The sequence below is a fragment of the Gossypium hirsutum genome, chromosome A12 (genome assembly GCF_007990345.1).
Source record: "Gossypium hirsutum isolate 1008001.06 chromosome A12, Gossypium_hirsutum_v2.1, whole genome shotgun sequence".
NCBI lineage: Eukaryota > Viridiplantae > Streptophyta > Magnoliopsida > Malvales > Malvaceae > Gossypium > Gossypium hirsutum.
This window is the reverse complement of record NC_053435.1, coordinates 86,863,260-86,889,283: the sequence shown is the minus strand read 5'-3', so window position 1 is coordinate 86,889,283 and position 26,024 is coordinate 86,863,260. Positions and strand designations below refer to the sequence as shown.

At 30.2% G+C, this 26,024-nt stretch overlaps 1 protein-coding gene across 1 annotated transcript; it reads right to left on the bottom strand.

Moving 5' to 3' along the window:
- Nucleotides 1-16,079: 16,079 nt before the first annotated feature.
- Nucleotides 16,080-18,126, bottom strand: LOC107938055 (transcription factor MYB10). Its single transcript, XM_016871089.2, has 3 exons — nt 17,864-18,126; nt 17,383-17,512; nt 16,080-16,812 (listed from the first exon to the last, which is right to left on the bottom strand). The coding sequence occupies exons 1-3, from the start codon at nt 17,994-17,996 to the stop codon at nt 16,287-16,289; spliced, it is 789 nt and encodes a 262-aa protein (XP_016726578.1). The 5' UTR covers nt 17,997-18,126; the 3' UTR covers nt 16,080-16,286.
- Nucleotides 18,127-26,024: the final 7,898 nt, after the last annotated feature.

Below are 26,024 nucleotides of genomic sequence, written 5' to 3'. Positions count from 1 at the left end.
GAGTTGTAACAGCCCGATTTTGGGCCTAGTCGGAATAGTGGTTTCGGGACCACAAATCCGACGAGGGAAAATATGGTTATTATTATATTTTTATGGTCTACAATTTCACGGAAAATTTTCGTAAAAATTTCGTTCGAAAATTTCGACGTTTGGGCACTCAATTTAGTCAAAAGGACTAAATTGTAAATAGTGCAAAATTTGAGTTCTATATGTAGAAGTATCTAATTGATATGAAATTTTAAATTGGAGGTCTTTATGTGGTAATTAGACCATTAGTTAGTTGATGGACAAAAATAGACATAAGAAATGAGAGAAATAGATTTTTTTTAAGTGGGGGCATATTAGTCATTTGGTAATAAAAAAAATAAAATGGGAAAAAGATGACAAAAATCATCATCTTCCTCATTAGTTGCTGCCGAAATTTGAAGGAAGCCATAGCTAAGGTTTCTTTGCTTTCTCAAGCTCATAGTAAGTGCATCCTAGCCCCGTTTTTAATGTTCTTCGCATTTTTGGAATCCTCGTAACTCGGTTTAGCTTATTCTAGCAATAATTCGTGTTAGGGCTCATATTTGGAAAAATACCCATAGGTGAAATGTGTTTATTTTGCTGTTTTATGGTGGAATATGAAGCTATAAATTATGTTAAACAACTTTTGCTAAGCGATTTTAAGCGAAAACGGGTAAATAGGCATAATCGGTAAAAATAATTATTGTTCATAAGTGTATGTTAGAGTGAGAATTTGATGTTGCCATAGAAGGGAAAAATGTTCAGCATGTCATAAAACCTAAGAATAAGTGATGAAGTTTAATTTCCGAGCTTGGGGACAAAAGTGTAATTATGCAAAAGTTTGGGGGCAAAATTGTAATTTTTCAAAAAGTTGGGTGGTGGATTATTTTAATGAATGTGAACATTAAATGAGTTAAATTTGCTATTATAGATCAAGAAAGACGTGAAGATTATCTTAAACGAGGAAAAGAAAAGATAGTGGAGTGAAGTGCAAAATTACGATATTTTGCACCGAGGTAAGTAAACACGTGACTTGATGTATTATTTTGACATTAATTGATATATGTTGAGATTTATTTGGAATTAAAATAAATGTTTGGCCATATCCTAAAAATGTTGTTAAATCGGGAAAGGTGGTAAAGGGTTGCAATATATGATTTATGGGTTGAACACTCGGAATAAGCCGAAGTATGTTGTACATAAAGGGGTTGCTGTGTGCTGATTCCCCGATTCATTGGTGGTGCTATGTGCGATATCCACCGTATCTTTGAAATGTGAAAGGGGGTTGCTATGTGCTGATTCCCCGAGGGGTTGCTAAGTGCTGATTCCCCGGTTCATTGGTGGTGCTAAGTGCGATATCCACCGTATCTCTGAAATAAAAAGGGGGTTGCTATGTGCTGATTCCCCAAGGGGTTGCTAAGTGCTGATTCCCCGATTAAGTGATGGTGCTAAGTGCGAGATCCACCAATAACGGTTAACATTCCGAGTGCTCAACGAAAAAGTGTGGAAGGTGAATATTGCCATATGGTGGAAATTTTTATGGGGCAAATATTGAGTTGGATACTAAATCGATCCATGTATGAGATGGGAGAAAATATCAAAAACGAAAAAAAAAACGATTTAGTTATAAACTGTGTTGAACAACAGCAGATGGGTAACTTTGAAAAATCACCATAAATGGTGGAAAATGAATGGGAAGCTGAATAATATATGAAATTGAAGCTGAATGTGTCTATTTTCATATGAAATAAATAGAATAAGCAAAAGAGTTGTATTTTTGGAGATATCTGAATTTTTACTGAAACAGGGCTGGATTGATTTCGGGATCCCCTGTTCTAACTTTGGAAAATCACCAAAAATTGTAAAAAAATAATTATGGTGTGAAATTTATATTCCTGGATTCCTTATTGACTCTATTTTTAATAGAAACAAGCGAAACCATTTTTAAAATTTTGTACAGAGAGTTAAGTGAATTTTTTTTGAGGAAGGGTCAGAACCGTTGGGCAGTGAAACAGGGGAAGTTTTAATGAATAAACTGTACTAATTGGCTGGGTAAAAAATTCTGAAATTTTTATGGTGAAATGGTATATGAGTCTAGTTTCAGGGAAAATTTACGAAATCAATTTGGAGCCCTGTAGCTCCGGATAAAAATAAATTAGCGACTATGACGCAGAAAAACAGTTTGCTGGAAATTGCCTAAACAATGAAGTTATTCATGAATAAGTTTATATTTTGGTGTAGTTATGTGAGTAATTACTTATTTATCATGTGTTTACTTACTAAGCTATATGCTTACTCGATTTTATTTTTCCCTTGATTATAGTGACTTCCGACAACTCGGAAATTTGGAACGAAGTCAGACAATCATCCACACTATCCTTCACACTTGGGGTATTTTGCTACTATCGTTCCGGAAAATTATGGCATGTATAGACGACCTATGAAATATGGAATCATCATGTAAATATATGTTATGGTTTGATTTAAAATGTGGTGTTCATTAATAGTTAAATTGTGAGTATTATTATAAATGAGTTTGGTTGATATATATATTGGATTGTGATTTAAATTTGCAGGAGGTTTAAGCAAAATTAAGCAGAAATGCTGTCGAAATTTTTTTTAAAAAACTTAGTAATACCTCATACTCTGTTCCGAGCCGGAATATGAGTAAGGGGTGTTACAGTGCGAATGCTCGTGAGGTAAATCGATTAATGTTTTTGGTAAGCTGCAATGTTTGGACTGCAAAGTGCATGATTTTTGTGCCCTCGATATTTTTGGGCTTAATGGGCCAAAATTGGAATGATGGGCCAACGGGCCCAATTCGGTAAGAACCCTCGGTAGTGATTCTGTTAGTACGTGAAAGGTAGGAATATGCATGAAAAACCCTAAAATAGATAAATTACTGAAATACCTTTAAAAGTGAAAAATTTACAGTTTTACCCCTAGGAGATAAATTACCGAAATACCCATAGGGTTAAATTGACCTAAATGCATGTTTGACTGTTATTATTTACTGCATGCCATGTTGTTATTATCTGATACATGGGACTGGGATATTGACGGAGGAAGTACTGAAAGTGGCTTGTCCACGTACTGGAGGCTTTGCCTCAATTTACTGTTAACTGAGCAGCAAGGCTATAACTGTGGAGTGTTGGGCTGGGTGGGTTGAGCTATTCCCCACATGGAGTGTATGGCTGGTACGGGTGGAGTGTAGTGGTTGGTGGGTTGAGTAGTCTCCCTAAATGGGCTTGCATATGTTTACTGATGTTGTATGTATTTTGAAATGGGCCTATGGGCCATACTGTTATCTGAATAAGGGGTTAAGGCTCAGTTTATTGTAATCTGAAAAGGGCTCTGGTCCAGTACCACTGTTACCTGAATGGGCTTAGGCCCAATAGGCTTGAGCTGACTTGGGCTTTGAATGGGTTTTCCTTACACACTGAGTTTCCCCAAACTCACCCCTTTTATTTTCATCCACGCAGGAAATCCCCAACCATAGTGGGCTTGGAGCTGTGAGGGAATTCGGAGTGGCCACCCGTTCTGAAAGTTTGGTTTTCTTCTGGTGAACTGGACATCCTTTTATTTACGTTTGAAGTTTTGGGTTTTTTAAATGTAATAAGGCCGCTTAATTATTTTTGATGGTTTTAATATGTATTACTAAGATAGGTATTACTTATTTTAACTATTGAAATTGGATAGCTTTAGGGCGCGTTTTCAAAAACAACAATTGATTTCAAAATAATACGACAACAAGCAAAGCTTCCGCAATGAAAGTATTTTCCAAAATTAATCACTTTTCCTAAAAATGACTTAATCAAAATCGGTTTCCTAGAAATATCCATGACGTTAAGGTGTGGCAATGGCGGTATGCATGTCTAAGATTGGATCCGAAGGGAGCCTGGTACTTAAGCAGTCCGATGGACTCACCACCTCTTTTTCGGTTTCCTACCTGGTGCACAGCTTCCATTCACTTTAACCTATAATGAAATTATCTTTTAAAACACTAAGTAAGTTTTTTCTGGATCAACAATATAAAATGTTTTGAACGCTTCGATGTGGCATGTCAAATCCGGTCATAACGTCTGGGCCGGGTTTGGGGTTTTACAATATTATTCATAGTATTTACATAAGTTAAACTTTGACTAAGTCCGTCCTAAAGCCTATACATGCCATATAAACCGTATTGAATGTTTCAAAAACTACCGAGATAAGCTGGATAGTGTGACTTGAGTGCTGATCCGATCGTCCAACCTTTCGAAAATCTACAAGGACATTAAACAATACAAATAAGCTTAATGAAGCTTAGTAAGTTCGACGAGTTAAAAAAAATCTTACCGAACTAATTATAATAAATCAAATAATAAAAATCATTCACGACAACTCTTTGTCAATCACAACTTCAATCGATAAATACACTCGTTTTCAAACTAATACAAAAATAAATAACATGTGTTTTTTAATTTCAATTAATTAATCACCTTACCAAGACTTTTCCAAATCGAAGAATGACTTACAGATAAGAGTACATCATTAACAGAAGCTCGAAAGCTGAACAGAAGCTCATAAAAGCTAATTCACCCAATTATGCCAAATTGAAAGTAAAACACGAGAGTTCGCAACAAATGCTGAACCTCGGTTACTTGGGTAAAATGCTGATATCTCCCTCCATTACCATCATACACCAAATCACGAATGTACTCAAATCCCACATTCTATTCAAACCAAATATCCAATTCAATATTATAATTCCAACAATAATTTATTTCCAACAATAAATAAACGCATAATATCATTCATCAAGTTAATAAAAATATTAAATTTTAACCGTACGAACTTACTTGGACTGAATTGTAGTAATTGTAGAAGTTCAGGGACTATTATGCTATTTTTCCTTTTTTACGAATATCTACAGGATCTTGATCTAAAATATAAAATTATTCATTTATTAGCATATATTCCATTTCCAATCCATTTCACAATTAATCCCCTTTTATTTTTCAAATTTATACAATTAGCCCAAACTTCTACAATTTTTGCAATTCAATCCCTTAATTAGTTAATCTATCAAACTAACTAATTTTCTCAATCAATAATCTATCCAAATATTCTAAGCCTTCATACAGGCCCTAATAAACCAAAAATTCACTATTAAACCCTAACATTTTAACCTTTTCACAATTTAATTCTAAAATTAATATTTAACAAAATCACTTTATAAAATCATCATATAACAAAGTCAAAGTTATTCATCAAAAACATCTAATATTTATTAATGTAAACTTCCAAAATTTTTAATAAAATAAAAAACAAAGGTATGGTTTAGTTGGATCTAATTGTAATAATCTCAAAAATATAAAAATTACAAGAAACAGGTAAGAATTGAACTCACATGAAGCAAAAATATGAAGAACCATCGTAAGCTCTCTCTCTCTCCTATGGCTGTTTAGGCCGAAAATTGAAGAAGAAATGTTTAGAAAACTTTCCAAATCTAATTTGTTTTATTTTAATTTCATCAAAATTACCTTTTTACCATTGAATCATTTTATTTTATTATTTTATCTTTATGTGCTGCCTCACCATTTTAATTTTGGTTTATTTATTTCTTAAGTCCTTCCTTATTTATTAATTAAGCCATTTAATCACTTAATTATTATATTTAACAAGTTTTACACCTTTTCAATTTAGTCCTTTTTAATTAATTAACTATTGAAACGTTAAAAATTTTCAACGAAACTTTAATACTACCTTAATGACACTCCGTAAATATTTTTTTATAGAAACGAGGTCCCGATACCTTACTTTTCTAAAACCACATAACCTAATAAATTATTATAAAACACAAATTACCAATTTAAAAACCTTTTTAAAATCATATTTGAATCGTAAATATTAAATAATAATATTTACGAACTTACTCGTCGGATTTGGTGGCCTCGAACCACTATTTCCGACACCATTGAAAAATCGAACTGTTACAAAAATAAAGAAACTCATTATAATCTCCTAAGAAATCAACTGGGAATCTTCAATATTGATGGAAATCTACTTTAGAATTGGCTTCAATGGTGTTTTTCGAGTTGTTTTCTTGAATATTCTATGACGACTCTCTCCTATCTTCTTATTTTTATCATATATACGTCTTATAATACCCAAAAAAACCTAAAAATCACGTTTTTCCGCAGGTTTAGAGTGCAAATCATGAAATTGACATAGCCTACCACATGACCGTGTGGCAGCTCGTGTGGCTCATACGGCTGCGTGGAAGGGGTTAGCCTGTGTAGCTCCTGTACGTTGCTCTAATTTTTTTATTTTCACTCGTTTTTATCTCATTTTGCTCCCAAATACTCTTCTAAGTATAAAAAACATGAATTTAAAAGTATTAGGAGCATGAAATTCACCATTAACATCAAATAATCACCCAAAAATGTATTAAGAATGAGACTAAAATATGTTACATTTAGCACCTATCAAATATCTCCACACTTAAGTGTTTGCTTGTCTTCAAGCAAAATTCTCAACCCACACTCAAGTTAACTTCTCTCAACTTATTGTTTCCATCAATAATGTCTTAGGATAATTTACAAATAATCATGCAATGGAATTTCACACTAAAATTACACTAAACAACACAAGCAATTTAAATAGAAAATTTTAAGCTTTCAAAACATTAGGCATCTCCCTATCTTAGTAATTACTTAAACATTAGGCATCTCCCTATCTTAGTAATTACTTGAAATTCAAACTCAACAAGAAATAAAATCCTTATTAAAGATTCACTCAAAACACTCAAAGTCTTTAAGGTTCAAGAAATATGCACTTAACAATCAAATGAGAAATGTAATTACCATATGCTTGCTTGAAAATCAAACCTCCACCACTATAAAAATGAGATGACACACCAATCAATAGGTCTTTACAATGTTGTAATAGGGCTTAGGTTAAGGGTATGGAAAAGGTTAGAAAAGTTCGTTAAAATCGAGAATTGAGTTGACAACTTACCAAAATAGAAAAAAACATGTTGCTAAATTAAAGTAATTTACATAAACAAGAAATAAAAAATGAAAATGAGCTTTTCAACAGAATGTGTGTAGAAGCCCAAATTGCCCGGGCCCATTTACATCCAAACCCATCCTTAAAACCCAATTACAAAATCAGACCCCAGCCCAAATAAATAACTTAAACCCAACTACCCAAACCCAAAATTAAACCCTAGCCCAAACTTAAGAGGCCTAATCTCTAACCCAAACTCTAGACTTAAGGTTTCAAAAAATTGAAACCCTAAATTACCTCAGCGCCGCAACCACCCCTGACCATCTGCCATGTCCGCCTGCTCCACCTGCTCCACCGGCCATACCCTGCAAAAACAAAACAGAACACGCAACAGCAAAAAGGGAGAAACAGACAGTGTCACCAAATAGGCTATAAAGCCGAATGAAAATTTGTAAAAAGGGAATTTTTTTTCCTCTTATTTGAAAAATACAAAAGAACAGTCGGCAGTTCAAGCAAAAAAATAAGGAAAACATTCAACTTTTGAGCAAGAAATAGCAATTTTATCAATATTTAAATGCAAGAATAGCATCAAATTAAAGGGAATATTAGAGATCGAAGGATCAAAAGTGCGAAAAACCTAAGGTGATTCTGTTTTCATTTTAGTTTCTGTTTTGGGTTCATTTTTTCACACACATATATTAAAAACATTAAATATATAAAAATATAATACCAAATAAAAAAATTACCTTTTCTGGCCACCGTGCACAGTGGCCGGTGCCAGCGTAGCGTTGGTCCGGCGATCGGACCGGTGACCTGCCCATAGCCGAAAATCCCCTTTCCCCTTCCTTCTCTCTTCCTTCTCTCTTTTTTTTCTTTCTCTCCTCACCAAATGATTTTTTTTGTTAATTTTAGAGCTTTTATAGCCTCCCAAAACGATGTCGTTCCGCCCTTTAACCCCAAAACGACGTCGTTTTGAGCCTACCCGACCTGACCCGATCCAAACCCGCCTAGGATCAGCGTGTTTTAATTAAAGGGAAAAATTACGTGCGCGGTCCTTCCGCATTTTTGGTGTTTTAAATCAGGTTTATATTTATTTATAAATTGGCACTGAAATTTGTTATGATTCTCAAATTGATCCTCCATGATGCGCATCGTTTTAAAGGCTTTGGAAAATTGCTTTTTTGGCCCCCACTGTTTTCATGGGTGTTCAAATAAGCCCTTTCTTTTTTTTTATATTGCAAATCCGCCCCAGAATTCTGTTGTTAATTTATTTTTTAATCCTTTTTTTGTTTATTTTCACTTCTTTTCTATTAGATTAAGTTTTTATTATATATTGCTATTATTTATATTATTACTATTATTATTATTATTATTTTATATTATTATGTTATATTTAGTATTATTTTTAATATTACAGTTTTTTACTATTATATTACTATTATCTTTGTTATTTTCTCTATTAATATTTATTACTCTATTTTTAACATTATTATTACATTATATTTGTTTTTTTTATATCTTATTATTATCGCTAGTATTATTATCATTATTAACACATATACATATACATATACATATACATGTATATATTTTCGTGTACATATCATTATTATTTTACTAACATATTCTATTATTCACATTAATGTATCATTTTCTATTATCTTTATAACTATTATTAGTTTTGTTATTATTTCTTAAATGTATGTATATCATTTCTGTTTTTTAATATTATATTTTTAATGCCAAACATATTGTGTATATTTTTTATTACTATGTATTATATATATTTTTAATAACCATACCATATATATATATATATTATGTACATATTTTTAATGTTTTCATGTATATATTTCTTATACTATTCTATGTACGTATTTTGATCATATTATGTACGTATTCTTAAATACTATGCTATACATATATATAATATAAATTCCTAATACCATATTATGTATATATTTTAATCCTACATTATATATATATTTATGTTATGTATATATTTCTAATATTATATATTAAGTATTTCTAATATCCTTATTATTTATATCCATATATGTACGTATCTATGTAGCGTATTAAGAAGTTCTTTTTATATTATTATCATTTCTAATGTATATGTATATATCGTATATGTTTTATATATATTATGTATATATTTTCAATATTATTAGTTATATTTTTATATACTATTCCATGTACATATTTCCATATCATCTTATGTATATATTTTTAAACACTATTATATGTATATGTATATTTTTAATACCATATTGTGTATATATTATTATTACATTTATTTTATTCCTACTATATTTATTATTAATATTGGTACATATATTTTATTATACTTGTATACATATTTTATGTATAGTATTATTTTCGTATATCATTATATTTATTATTATACCTATTATTTTCACTATTATCACTTATTATTTTATTTTAATGTTATTATGTATATATTTTTCATATATGTCATGTACATACATTTTTCAATATTCATTTTATATATATATGTATATATTATGTATATATTTTAACATTACTAGTTATATTTTTACTATCTTAGGTATATCTTTATCGTTTTTAATATTATTGTCACACTTATATTTGCTTCAATATATTTCTAGCTCTTTCTTTTATTTATTTTTATTTCATATCAATTTGCTTTTCATTATTTCGAAAATCTTATTCTTGTTTCCTAATTAATTTCAATACATGAGGCAACGTATCGGTTTAACATTAAGTCGTTGATTTCATCGCTATGTTGGGTGAATCATATCGGCTCGTGCTAAAAACAGAACGCCCTTCTAACGAATCAAAATTTTCTCGTCTTTTCAATCGAATCACGGTTAAATGTCAAATAGAATTCGCATTTTTGAGAATTAAGACAACACATGTTTAACAAGATACCAATTTTGGGCGTCGCGAGGGTGCTAATACCTTCCTCGCGCGTAACCGACTCCCAAACCTTATTTTTCCTCTGGCTTTTAACGTAGACCTAAACTCGGCCTTCAATTTTGTTCAAGAATCGATTTTCTTTTCAAAAAAGATGATTTATGGTGTCCGATCACACCTAGAAAAAAGATCGGTGGCGACTCCCTTTTCTCTTTAAAACAGAAATTCCATTTTCAAAATTTCAAATAATCACCTCAATTAGTGACCCAAAGCAAAAAATTTTACGTCGCTACAATGTGAAACTAATGATTCAAGCTAAATAAATTTTTTTTTTTCAATTTTCATTTTTTATCACTATATATATATTATGTATTTTTGCAAAATGATTCAACAATACAAATGATGAAACATAGTTAGGCAACTAACCAAATCAAATGTCGACAAAAAGAGAGTCAATAAAGAGGATAATTTTACAACATAAATATAGGTTACGGGTTAACATTAACGGGTGATAAAAAAATAAGTCAGGATCAACGAGGCTTACTAGGGTTAATACATCAAGTAAGCTGATTAAATGTTAGGTGGGTTAAATCCTAAGTGTCTCTCTCATCTCAGTATATCAAATCAATAATACGATCACGACATGCATAACCAAAGCAAGTTCTAGAATAACAAATCAAGTTGACATGCTTACAACAAAAAATAAAATAAGCACAAAATACAATATATGCTCTATAGGTTCAAAAGATCACAAAAAATTATGGTTTTGATGTTAAACTTGTAAATTTAAATTTTCAAAATAATTCTTCAATTCATGGAGACAACCTAAAACAATAATTTCTGAAAAATAACTTATCATGTTTGACTCTCTCATGTCTTAAAAGTATAAATCACATAATTCACAAAAATTCACATTTTATTTCAAAACAAAATAAATACAAACTCCAAACTAAAATATAAACAACCTCCCCACACTTAAGATGTACATTGTCCTCAATGTACAAACAGATATAAACAGAATAAATACAATATCATAAGAGAGGGAGAGAATTGAAACTGCCTTGAATATGGATGAATTTGCTAGAATAGTGAAAACCAGAATCGTTGGCTATTCTAAATGAATTACATTTTTCCGAGCAAAGAAAATAAAGAAAAATAAAAAAGATAAAGAGATAACAAACTAGAAAAAACAACCAACAAAATAATAAAAATAACAATGCATAATAAATTAAAAACAAAACATATAAGTCTCAAAAATAAAATAAAAACAACTAACAAAAAATAAAAGTACAATTGGAAATAAAAATTAAAATAAATCAATGATCGGCATCTGATGGCAAGTTAGAATTGTGAGGCGCAGCATCGGGTGAAGAAATATGAAAGTGCTAGCATATCCGCTACAGATATGCCTCAATGCCATCAATCCGTGTTGACTTCTATCCGATACGCTCAAAGTGTGATTGCTCGAGGCGGTCTGTCCACTCTATATATCGCTACTCAAAGAGGTCAATCCGATCAAAGTGTCGCTGCTCAAAGTGGTCAAACCGCTCGAAAATATCGTCAAGTGAAACAAAACCGATAATGGTGGGAGTGTCTCGAAAGATGAGAGGAGTGAGCCAAGTCCGCATGTCGAGGAAGATCGTAACATCCCAATTCTAAAGGTTAGAATATCAAGTTTTCCTTGGGAGTCAAAGCTTCGATTAGTCTTATACGTTTTTCTATGCGTTTTGGAAACAAAATGAGCTTGTTAGTTTAGTGATAAGGTGTCAACCTACCCTTAAATCTCGTGTTTAAAACCTCGTGTGTGGGTAATGAGTTTGTTTTTTATTAATTTGAGAAAAAGATTTTTGTTTTTTTTTGTTGTATTAACTTCTTATAAATTCTAAGATATATAATAATAATCAAATATTTATTTTATTTCCTAAAACTCTTTCACGTTTCCCCACCCAGGTCACGTCACGACTCTTTTTCTCATGTGTTCTTTCAGTTTCAATTTTGGCCATTTGGGCTACTGTAGCTTCTTCTTATTCTTCTTTTTATTTTATTTTATTTTTTTGTTCTTTCTTTCTTTTGGTTTTAATTTCTCATATTTGTTTCTTTAATGTTCATATTTGTATTGCTTACTGTGCTTATCAATTGAGTGGTTCCGTGCTGTTTCCTCTTTGCCAAACTCGTTGTCTGTCGTCATTTTCTTTGGGGGGAGTTTGTCTTCATTTTCGTATTTTCTATCAATTGGATGCGAGTAAAATTTGTTTTGTTTGTTGATTTATTTCCTATTAGTTTATCTTTGTCATTTTGATCGATTTTTCCTCATCAAGTTAATATATTTGTGTAATTAAGTTTCAGATCGATTTTAGGAAGGTGGTTTGGTCGATCCTTAGTGTCTCAACAATATGTTGCAGGTGTGTTTCTTAAACACTTGTACTTGGGGATGTTTGTGGTGTTTAATTTTCATGTTTGCAGTAATTTTGGGTGTGATTTTCGTATCACATGAGCAGGCCACATGGCCGTGTGGTCTTATTTTACAGATTTTGTTGTTTAAACTCTCTAGGAGTGTGTGGGCCATTAATTTGGTCTAAATTTGATTATGAATAGGCATCTATTATATTTAAATTTTGTGATTTGCATAAATGCGTTTGTGGTATAGTAAATTACTTTTGACCCTTGTATGAGTTTGGGATGTGATAATTGTGACATTATGATTAGCATGTTTGCTACATTATAACTAAATACAAGTATTTTTTATTTTGTTCAACTGATATCTGTTCTTATTTCTGTATGTCCGTTTGCATATTGTGTGCATTTTTGCATTTGTATAAAAATTTGGGGTTTTGGTTGTGAAGAGAAGGAAGTTTGTTTTGACAGTCAAACTACAAATTAATCTAATAGTTGTACGTCCGTAATATATATATGTCAACTCATCTGCATATTTCTATTTGAGTGGCTTAGATCCACTATCGTGGGGTGTAAGGTGGATGGGCCTACCATAGCCCAATTGTGGTGTGTAGGATGGTCAGAGTGGTGTTTTGGCAGGTTGGGTGAGATTTTTACTTGTTGCATTCATTTCGCATAAAAGTATATGTTTGTTTATGTGAACGTTGGGATATTTGTGAAATGATTTGTATAATTTGATGTGATTAAGTAACATGTGTGTTTGGAATATTGTATTCGTGTTTTGTATGTTAATGGAAATTTGATGTATATCTGACTGTTAGTTCGAGATTTTAGTATGTTGTCTGTATATTTGTTTAGTTCTTCGTCATTTGCCATTTACTTTTGTTTTGGACTCACACTGAGCTCATGTAGCTCACCCTCCATAGGTTTTGTCTTTCAAGTAATTCACGTAGCGAAGTATTGGATTCAACAAAGTGGAGGTCTTGGAGTTTCTTTGATTGGTTTGATTTCAACTAAATTTTGTTATAAATTATTAAAATTATGCAAAATTATTTTTGCAAATAAGACTAAGTGCACTGTATGAGGATTTTTGAGATAATTTGATTTGAAATTTTGAATGTGGTTTTCAGGTTAAATTTTGGTATAACCTTTTTGTACGTGGTTTTTGATTACTGAAAGCATTGGTTTTACTTTGATACTCAGTACTAGTTTATGTTTTGCATTTAAACGTAAAATATAATATTTTTCACTGCAAATAACTTTCGTTACGTTAGTGTTTAAAATTAATAAATCTGATTTGATTACAAAATCAGCATATAAATTGTTAAACAGTTTAGCTCAAATTAAGCAAAGTGTATTTTGATTGAGTTTGAATAAATTATTTTGTAAATTATTTTAGGATCACTTCGATGGTCAAAGTGACCTCCGAGATCTGGTTGAAACTTCTAGGTCAGGTTTCAGGGTGTTACAAAGATCATCATCTGGGAACTCCTCATGCTTGTCCTGAGGATCTGGATGGAATAAAGTATGTCGATGGGGAGCCACTCCAAGCTAACGTTGGATTATCCTCATATGACTAATAATTGATGATCCCTGCGGGATCATCTATTCAACCAAAGTGAATGAGGAAGTCTACTCCAGGGTGTCAAGCAGTCCAAAATATCTCCCTAGTCAAGTCACGTAAGGGCCAAACAGAAAGGACCCTTCCTATTTTGGTCGGACTAGTGGCGACAAGAGAAGGCCACAAAATAGGTAACATCAATGGGGCGTCGAATCGCCTTACTCCAAAAGAAATAACTGTCATCCATACCAACAACCCCCGTACTCTCCCTTCAACCGGTCAGTGTGTGCGCTAGAATGGCATGAATGTAGCTCAGTGTCGGAGGTAGACAAGTCGCCTTCGACTGACTTGGGTTGTACTATCCTCTGTCGCGGCAATCTCTGACCAACAAAGTGGAACTGCGTGATGGATTTGTCAGGATAATGTGGAGAATATATAAAAACTACAATTAAAAAATTTCGAATAAAGAATAAGGTTGTGTTTAGTAGTGCTTTTTAAAATCACTTTTGATATGAAAAATACTTTTGAAGCAAAAGGAATGCTAAACAATCAACTTTTGAAGGAAAATTTTGGTTTTTCAAAAGCACTTTTCCTCAAATAGAGAAAGAAATTTTTTTAACATTTCTCTCCCAAAAGTACTTTTGACAACTTAATTATGTTTTCACCCCTCCAACACCCTTTCTCTAGTTAATTGCTTAAAAATATTTAAATTTTATTTTTCATATATTAAAATATTAACAACAAATTGTAATAAATTATTTTATATATTCTAATTAAAATATCATAATATTAACTAATTTGAATATTATTTAAATGTTTTTTGTTACGTTATAGCACCATGTCTAAAATGGAGATTTTATTTCTCAAAAACACTTTTTACAACAATACTAAACATTAAGGGTTTGTTTGTTTCACTGAAAATGACTTCTGAAAAATGATGTACTTTCCTGGAAAAGTTAATATTTTCTGGTGTTTGAATGAATCTATGTAAAATATTTTCTATTGTTTGACAGATTTCTTAAAAATATTTTATAAAAGTTATTTTCAATGAAACAAACATGCATTTGAGATTTTTTTATATTTTCATTATTTAATTGAGTTTATCTTATATACATAAATTTATATTTTACATTGGCTTTGCATATATTAAAAATATTTTCTTAAATTCAAGTTCATTATAATGTCATTTTTTAGTTACATGACTATCGAGTGAGTTTTTTTTTATTAACAAATGTGACATCAACAAAATTGACAAAAAAAATGTCAACAATTGAACTTGATTTTCAAATTTGAAAAGTGGAGGGACTAAATTCTTGAAAATAAGCATACAAAGACTAAAAATGCAAATTTGTGAATATTACATAGACTCATGACATATTTTAACCTTTAAACTACAAAATATTTATTATTAATATATTTATAATTGTAATAAATATTTATTATTAAATTAAAATTGAAACATTAAATAATTTATTAAAATAATAAATTATATTAATAATTTATTGTATGAATAAATATAAATAATTAAATATGTATGTTTAATAATATTGATGTATGTTTAATAATATTGAAAAATATAATATTTTATATTAATAGTTTACTAATTTTAAATATTTTTAAAAATAAAAATAAAAATTATTATCATTATAATAATATTAAGCTTGATTTAAGTTAATTTTTATATAAAAATAAAATTACTTATAGAGAAGTTCTTTTCTGGAAAATGACTTGCGCTTTGTAAAGAGGAAGTCATTTTACTGGAAAAAAATGTTTATTTTCCACTGTCCTGTAAGTCATTTTACTAAAAAAAGGGGCTTTTTTTTTGTTGACCAGTAAGTTATTTTTCGTTGATCAAGCTACTTTCTATGAAACAAATATAGGAAAATGCAGAAAACATTTTCCGTAAAACTTTTTACATATAAAAAACGAACCCTAATCTTAAACAAAACTTTTCAAAAATACTTTTTAAAATCACTTTTTAAAAGAACTTTTCAAAAGTAACGTTAAACTAAAAAAAATAATGTTAAACTAATCCTAGAGCAACTTGGTTTCAGTTAGAAGCGGAGCAATTGTAGTCGCTATTTCAATATTTGATAAATTATATCTAGTTGATTTGTGGCTTAATTAAATTTAAAATATTATTTTTATAGTATATTATTTATACTAAATTTTTTTCACATGTACCTTAAATTTAAGAAATTAATTGAAAATAATAATAAAAGAGTCGTAGTAATTAGTTTTATAATTGTTGAACCTAAAAACTTGAAACTCGCATGGAAAGCAGCATGATGAATCCACTATCTCAGTTCACTTTATGATTATTACATGGAAGAAGCATGAGTGTTAACATTAATTGCTAACATAATTTAGTTGTTCATTTAACTTACAATGCAGTTGATGGTGGCATACCATAAAACCAAGTCTAAGCCGAAAATTATACCCATCCTTGCATCATTTGATATAAAACTAAATCCAGGGAATCATCATCATAAAAGTGATCGTAAGGCAAGGGCATATCAAACCCACCCCTACCCAAGGATGATGATGGATAACCATCTTGGTTGTAGACGTTGTCTGCTACAAAGGGTTCACTCCAGAAATCTCCTCCGCCTCTTTGATCTTCATATATTTCTGTAGAAGAAGAAGAAGGAGGTTCTACAGCACCGCCACTGAGATTTAAGTTGGATGTATATCCACTGTCGATTGGGGGAGGGCTGAAGGAGGAGAATTCAGTAGTGGATGATGTTGTTGGAGACAAGCGTGAACTCTCTAATATCATGTTGGGGGGAGTATCAATAACCATGCTTTCACCTTCACCTTCCCAACTATGGGCGGACTCACTTTGGGAATCTGTAGATGATATTTGATTTCGCTTCGCACGAGTCTTCAGACGAGTGTGCCAATGGTTTTTTATTTCATTATCTGTTCTTCCTGGCAAACGTGCAGCGATCATCGACCATCTGTACATATTCATGCTTATTTAATTTTCTTATACCAGCAATATGACGATTACATGCTTGCGTAAGGCTCCACTAAATGATTCTTTAGGAAAAAAGTACCACCTTGGTTAAATCAAATTTCGAAATTTTTTAAGTTTAAATTCTTCCTATTGAAATCTAAGTTGAGCAATTGTTCATATGTTTGGATTTGAATTTTTTTATCCAAATTAATTTATAAATTTAACAATTATTTTCATGTTTAAAATAAGATTGTAGTCTTTAAATCAGTTATATATAAAATTATTACAAAAAGATTTTAAAGATTAAAATAAGTTTGTGGCTATAATTTATGAAATCTTAAAAGATTAAATGATTTTAGAATTATAGTAATCTAGTTTATCCATCAATTAACACAAACTACAGCTATAATTTTGAATTCTAAATCACTTAGGGTCTTAGTTGATAAATTTTCTTCTTCTTCCATTTTTTTTTTAACATATGAGGTGGATAGGGATAAGATTGTCTCTCTCTCTTGATAAAAGATTGTATCTAAGTTAGCATAACCAGCTAGATGCTAAAACTGGATCTAACCTATTTCCGTATTCTTGGTGTAATTTCATGATCAAAGCATCTTCTTCTTCAGTGTAGTTTCCATGCTTTACATCAGGCCGCAGGTAATTCATCCACCTTAATCTGCAACTCTTTCCGCACCTTTCAAGACCTGATGAACATTTAGCCAAATTAGATGATATTATGAACAAATTAAAACCAAACACATTAGCCAGCCAAATAAATTTGCTAATTTGGCGAAAACAAATCAGTGCAATTTTAGTCAAAAGACAAGAAACAAATTAAAACAAAAAAAAAAGGAAAAGAAAATTGAGGGAAAAAAACAATCTCCAAAATCCACCCATAAACCTTTCATTTGATAATTGCAGTTGAAAACAAGTAAATATGAATGAAATCTAGAAAAGATTAGGTAAAACTCCATAGCTTTCTCCATAAAATCATGGGGATGGGAGTGCATTGTAGATATTTGAGTAATTAATGAAGCAGGAAAATATATATTTACCAGCATACTTGGGTAGTTCACGCCAGTTCCAAAGGCCAAATTTTTGTATATAAGAACGTAGCTTATGATCTTCTTCCGGACTCCATGCACCTTTCTTCATTCCATTCTTGTCATAGAAAGGAGCCCTCACCATCTTCCTTTCAGCTTCTCTTCTCTTTTCTTCTCTTCAAGTACTCGAATAGCACCAAACACTAAGCTAATGAGGTGTCATTTATATGGCGCATGACCCTGTTTTGAAAATTAAATGCGTTTAGACTAGTAACATGGACTTTGAGCCCCATATTTATCATATATACTAGTAAAGATGTACCCTAGAATTATTAACTCCATATATGGAGGAACTGGGCCCCTTGGTGGGGTTACTTTGAGGATATAATGACTGTTGAAAGAGTGAACGGGGCGACTTCAAAAGAGTCAGATGAGGAAATGAAAATATATGTGAATTCAGTGAGGGGGAAATTTCAAGCCGAGTAAAGTAAATCCTGGTCGATCCCTCTTGTCCACCCATGTGGGGCTTCAAACTAGAAAAAGTATCAAACTATTTCCTGGATACAAAATTGATGATGTTACATCCCTCGTGAATCACGACTCGTTTTTGTCTGTTTTCTACTTCTTTTTCAAGTTCACATGCATGCGTTTATTCTTTTTGGCAGTATGCCATTGCGCTTAGGAGCGTATCTAATAGAGCTTGGTATCTGCATATATTCACTCATCATTTTTCTTTCTCTATATGAATATATCCCTCCTTTGCCTCCATTTTCCTGCCTACCTTATTCGGAATATTGGATGCTATTAGATTTTTGGTGTATTGTTAAAGAACCAACTTACATTGCATGGAGTTATATAGATATGAGTGCGTGGGAGCCAACAACGCCCGTTTCTGTTTAATCACACAAGCAATTCTGACGATTATGCTGCAATTGTTCATTATTTTGCTACTCCAACAATAAATATTTGCATAGTGAGAATATATCCATTAAACACTTTCTGCTCATAATAAATATTGACCTAATAAAAAATGACTTTATGTTGCTTTTCTATTTATTTCTCATCAAACTCTAGCTATGATCCAATACTACATGACTTGTTCAAGGTCAAGGAGCAAGCAAACAGAATAACCTAATGCAGCATGGAATTATAATCTCTCAATATAGAATTATTGATAAAATTTTAAATCATATTTTCAGAAATTAAAATTCCAATATTAATATTGTTTGTGGTCTTGATTGATATGAAAGAATTTAGAGTGGAATACATGCAAAAAATTTAAGCAAATATAGAAAACCCTAGGCCTAGGATTTGCTTTCATGCATAGCTCCTGCCTTCATAAAATTACACATTCTCACTTGTTTTATAGTGTTAATTACAGATGAAACTGTGTGAACCCCAACACTTTGACCATAATTACAGCTGTAAACTACATATTGGATGCTACAAGTCGTTATCCATTATTAGCTCCAAATATCTTTATATTATTTTCTTTTACATAAATCTATTCAATATTCTACTTAAATTTATTCATTAATCAAATTAATCACATTTTTACCAGAAAATTAACTAAAATATTGACTTAACAACTCACATAATAATTCGTATATACTTTATAGACATGAAATTATTTATTCACACAAATAAATAATTTAAAAATTTTTAAAAATAAAAAAAAAGTTGATAAAAAATTTTAAAATTTAAGATTCAAAATTGAATTCTTTCATAGTCCAAAAAATGTCAATTTTAAATATTTTTTTAAGAGTGCAATAATTCTATCCAACACTTTTAGTAAATTTGATGATGATAATATAACTTAAATATTTGGTTGTATAAAAAAAGAGGTGCAAAACAATGATAAGAAGGTAAGAAGTCATCCCAAGGCGTTGCCTTACGGTTGGTCCTTCTTCATGCTTAATAAATACATAATACACCATTTGATTCACATGCTGAAATAGCATTTTCAACATTTTCCCACTGCTAAAATATTTTTTATTAATTTCTAGTGGGTTGATTTGTTCAACTACAATCCAACAAATGCCCTCTTTTAAAACATGTCCTTGTGGTGATTACATCTTATTTTCCTTTTATCGACAAAGGGTACATATTTGGATTTGATTGTCGCCTGCTGTTTTTGCACTACATATTGGAAATTAATAAATAAATAATAAAAAAAGTGATAGAGATCAAATTTGAAAACAAGGTTATTAAGTTGATTAAAAGATTAAAAATGGTTGGAAGGTGGTCCATGAATACACATTGCAGTGGACCACATTCACGGTAAGATATTAACACCACTGTTCCCATCCCAAGACAAAAAACCTTGGCCCCTACTCCCTACTCTGCGATTATTAACACCACATTCCCGCTTTAAATTTCACCATCATCTTCTTCTCTCTAAAATTTTCGATTATTTTATTAAGTCGAGGTTTTATACTTTACGGATAGTACATGGAATCATTGTGCAGACTATATTATTTGATTGGTTAAAATAATATTAAGGAATATTTCCCCATATTTATTTTACATTTTAAAGTTTTTGTTAACATTTTTTTTATTTTTTTATTAACATATTTGTAGTGGTTTTGTAGTTACATTGCAACTCCAAATTGGTTAAATAATTTAAATTTATAATATACCAAAATTATAAAATTTAAATATATTCATTTATAATTATATTTGAGTAGTATGCTACTAGCATGCCTCTAATTTATATTTAAAATATTAAAATTAAATACATTACAGTTTCTTAATTTTATTTATGGAATTAAAAAATTCAATGGTCAATATATCAAATAACAATTCATATAAAAAATATATAGTGATAAACTAGTAAAAATTTCAACTGAAAATTTAAAATATATAGAATGTTTTTTTTAGTGAATTATAAGAAGAGAATAAAACGTTAACAACAATACTATTAGTACGACTTGAACTTAGGTCACACCTGGGGCAAGCTAACGCAATGAAAAATAAAACTTTATAATTGAATAAAAGAAGGAAGTGTAATGAGAAACATTAAGAAATAATTATTGTTATGCAAATTAATGAGTAATGATAAACATAGTAATACAAATCATTAAGAATTGAATATTAAATTAACAAGCTGAAACTTTATGAGTGTTTACGTAGAGTAATTAAAGAATAATGGGTTATGGAACTGTGGCCATCAGGGTCAAGGGCTAAAAAGGTTTTTTCTTTTCAAATTTTAAGGTAAATTTTCTTTAACCTTTTAAGTTATTATTTTATTTAGTATCTCAAAAATATTAACAACAGGTCTGATATTAATAGTTTTAATCGAAATAATAATAGTAAGAGTCAATTAGATAAAATTCGTGTAATTATTTATTTTTAGTTAATTCAAATTAATTATATCAACTTTATGTCAAGAGCATTAGATGCAGCTTGGGAATATTTCCTTAGATTTTGTTAATTAAATATTGGCTGCGTTCACAAGGTTAAGGTCTTAAAACTTGGTGCACGTAAGTCTAAATTGTTAAGAGAGTAATTTTTTGTAATATTTTTTTAAAAATATATGATTTCTGTTTTATAGTTGTTGAATTGAGTTAGTATCTCATTTATTCACAACACCAAGATATTTAAATAATAGTAGAGATATTTTTAGTTTTCATTACCAATTAATAAAACAAATTATATAAAAAAAGATGCCATAAATCTAAGCGGTGAGTTAATTTCCACATGTTAAATTCATATGTCATGGATGATTCCAGGAAATGGACGGTGTGTGAGCTAAGCAGGTGATGTCAGCTTTACCAAAGAACTTTTTATTAATGCGGAAGAACGGCATTTTGGAATCTTTAGATATAAATGTGTAAATTACTCCATTGGTCACCCATATATGATTTTTTTTATATTCATCTTTTTTATTATCCAACTATGAAATTTTTAGGTTGGTCTCTCAATTAAACGAAACTATTTTTTTTTCTCCATTTTCATTAATTACTGTTAAGTATTTAATGAAAGAGTGACGTGACAGTTAAAAAGTGGGTATAATAAAAATTTTAATCCTCAACTTTTCCATATTATATCAACTTAATCAAAATTTTAAAAAATTATCCTTCAAAATTTACAAATGATCTCAATTTTATCATAATTCTAAAAAAATTTAAAAATATATAAAAATACAAAAATATTTTAAAATAATAGTAATAAATTTAAAATTTATATTAATATTAAATAAAATAATTATATTAATTTTAAATAAAAAACCTTCCCCTTCCCCATCTCCCTCTCCACCTTTGTAAATTTTGAGGGTTATTTTTTTAAAAAGTATGACTAAATAGATAAGTTGGGAGCTAAGTTTGTTAGTAGCTAATTTTTTAACTGCCATGTCTCCCTCTTGTTAGATATTTAACATCAATTAACGGGGAATGGACAAAAAAAAATCTAGATTGATTGGGTGACCAATTTAAAAAAAAAATCATAGTTGAATGATTAAAAAAGAAACAACCCCATAATTGGGTGACCTATGGTGTTGTATACCTAAGATAATTTTATTGTATTAATTGCTATTATTAATGCACTACTTGCCCCTAGAATTGCATTCAATTATTATTTTAGTATTTAAATTTGTTGGAATCGACCCGATTAAGTAACAAGTAAAAAAAATAGCAAAATAAATTGAGAAACTAAACACAGAAATTTAACGTGGAAAAACCCCTCCAAAGAGAATAAAAAACAACGAGCAAAGATAATTTTACTATAATGGCAAAAGAACGAAGAATACAAAAGATGGAGATAAAAACTAAACCCTGAAAATAAAGAACCCTCAAAATGTAAACATAAAATTCTCTAAATATGTTATAAGTTCTAATCTCTAATAGATGTATTTTTTCTAAAATTGTAAAAGAGCTTATTTATAGGCTAAACTCATAGGTCAAATAATAATAAAATAATCTAGACTAATAAGAGTTTGATTGAAATAAACAAATAGAGTTTAACTGAAAGATTATTTCTCAAATTTGACTAAAATAGGAGTCATACTCAACAAAATTTTTATCAGTTTGGTACTTGAAGTTTTCGATGTGTTAAAAAAATGGACAAAAAAATCTCGATTAATTGGGTGACCAATTTAAAAATAAATTTATAGTTGAATGACTAAAAAAGAAATAAACCCATAGTTGGGTAACGTATGGTGTTGTATACCCAAGATAATTTTATCGTATTAATTGCTATTATTAATGCACTACTTGCCCCTAGAATTGCACTCAATTATTATTTTAGTATTTAAATTTTTTATCAATTTGGAACTTGAAGTCTTTTATCGTGTTAAAAAAAATGACGTGCAAATAAAAAATATTAAAAATCTAGTTTAATTAGTTCAATCGCCTCATTCAACTAGTATGTACTAAATCTTAAGTCAATTGGTTCAAACCCCTCTTTAAATAATACCCTAATCGATTCTTATCCAGGTCAGTTCAACCAAATTTGCAATTAATTCTAAAAAAAATATAGGTACGAAATTCATTTTTTAAGAACAAAATCCAAAAAACAATGAAATCGAAGAACAACACAAAAAGACATAATTCTTTTGAGCTGCATGATGATATAAAAACACCATCAACCACTAGTAAGGAGGATAAAATTTAGTTAAGAACAATCATACAAGCAAATAATAATTTACAAGAGAAGAGCATATTAAGGGCTACTTTGGATGGTCAGTTATTTTCAATGAATTACGTTTACTCTTAATTTTGGTGTAATCGTATTACGTATACTCATTAGGATGATAATAAATTTGACCAGCGAAAGACCTTTTAACGCATTAGTGAGGAAGTTTTGGATTGGAGTGTCAAACACCAGTAAACAAAAAGCAACTATAGTGGATAATAATTTTACCACTTTATCCTTCATATGGGTGTGAAAATAAGACCTTTGGGTATTCAAATAAGTAAATTATCAATGTTATTATTATATAGCAATTAAATAAATTTTATTCTTTTGTATGTTGATGTAGTAAATATATAAATTTATCATAAAATATATAAATTATATGTTTATTGGCATAATTATTTTAATATTTACTATAAATATATTTTAAAATAAATATATAAATAAAAGTTAATTGTAAATAAGTAGATATATGAACTATATGTAATGTTATTGTTTATTAATAAATTTTTTGTTTTAACATAAACAAAAAATTAATATATATTATTTAATATGGTATATAATTATTTATTTTACATATATAATATAACATAATTTAATGTAATGTCTTTAATAGTAATTTTTTTATTCTTATCTCACTGCTACGGCTGTGTTTGAATTCAAACACACACTCTACTGCTGTTTCTAATCTTATCGTTGCAGTATCTAATCTTATTATCACTGCTATTTTTAATCTTTCTAAAGATAAGCGCACTATCTATCCAAACTAAGCCTAAGAAATGTATTGCGAAATACGAATTGAGTTCCAAAAGCAGGGCAGTGGTGATCAAACCCCCCTACATATGTCTTGCATCTCTTCTTCTCATTTGCCAAAGGTAAATCTGAAAGATAAATCAATAAAATTAAAAGGAAACAAGATTTGGAACATGCTTGATGGGAAACTTTCATATTCTAAGTCCCTGCTATTGCACAACATTTCACTCCGTATAGATATATTTTGAGACTTTAAGAAATTAGAAACCCATAACAGTTACTTCAATCTTATTTATATTTCTACCAGGATCCTTAAAGCCATTGACAACAATATCATTAGCATAATCTAGTTTGGGTACAAATTCCTCAAAATATTATATTTTATATTAATAATTTAATTATATTTGTTTGAAGATCGAATTGATAGAATTCATAAATATTATAGGTTAAATTTATTAAATTATTTAAAATTAAGATCAAATTAATAAGATGTATAAATATTAATTACTAAATGTATTGTTATACCAATTAAAACTGACACTATCATTTAGCAATGAGTAACTAAAACAAAAATAATTTAAAACATTAATGATAAAATTGAAATTGAAAAGAATTACACTAATAATTGAATAATTAATAGTATAATTTACCTATATAAAAAAATATATTTTCCTTCAGCCTTTGTTGAGGATAGACTTGGGCTGGTATTGTTGGCAAGCATATCCCTTGAAGCCGCAAAATTACATAAAGGATAAGAAGCGGAGTACACCCCCCCCCCCCTTTTTCCTGATTTCAACACTAACATGTATCAAAGATCAGAGCTCTTTTTTCTTTTAGCATAATCAATTATTTCGCCATTCTAATCTTTTATTTAAACTTTCTGTTTTTTTAATATTTAAATTTGTGTATTTTGTTAAATTACTTTAACATAAATAAAAAAAAGTTAATTTTTTTAACTTTATTGATAGACATTTAATTAATTTTTTAAATTTTAAAAATTTTAATACTAAAAACAAGGTTTCGATTAAAGTCAAAAACCTAACTGTCGACTCCACACGGGTGTGTGGTTGCCCATGTGGAAGGCTGTGTACCCTAACATGGGACTCTGATCAACAAGGCCAAGCCGTGCGCGCTAGACACAGCCGTGTGATGGCCAGAGAGGCCATGTATGACACACGAGCTAGACTGATTTGGGTCGTGTGGGCCCACACAGGTAATCCATACGGGCGCATAGAAATTTGAGCCAGATTGTGTGATCCATACGGGCCAAGGCCAATCTGGGCGTGTGGGCCACACAGGCGGGCCAAATGGGTGTGAGCCTATTTTTACTGAAATGTGTGTTAAGGTTGCACGGGTCGCCCAAGTCAACTGTGGACCTTCCGTGAGGTCAGTAAGCACTACTTAGACCCTTATCTGTGTGAAATTGACTATGTGAATTATGTACCGAGTATGTTATATATAACCATGTATACTGAACTGTATGTATATCTGATAGATCTGTGATAGCATGACATTTTATTGTATGTTGCATTGCATTGGGTTGGGATGACATTATTTGGAGGATATGTACTGAAAGACTCTTGAGCCTAATATACTGGTAGCTTAGCTGCAAATTGTTGTTTATGCCGCATTCGGTACTACATGGAGTGTAGGGATGAGTGTGTTGATTTAATCCCCTCATGGAATGTAGGGTTGGACGAAGATGGTGTGTAGAGGCTGGTTGGGTAGGACTTTGTTACTGAATATTGCATGATTGCTATTGATATGATGGGCTAAGGCCCTACTACAT

Excerpts from the sequence above, each read along its gene's own strand:
- LOC107938055 (XM_016871089.2), bottom strand. The coding sequence starts at position 17,996 with ATGGTGAGGGCTCCTTTCTATGACAAGAATGGAATGAAGAAAGGTGCA. Across the intron at positions 17,513-17,863 it reads TGAACTACCCAAGTATGCTG|GTCTTGAAAGGTGCGGAAAG; the intron begins GTAAATATATAT and ends AATGTTCATCAG. Across the intron at positions 16,813-17,382 it reads CACCAAGAATACGGAAATAG|ATGGTCGATGATCGCTGCAC; the intron begins GTTAGATCCAGT and ends GAATATGTACAG.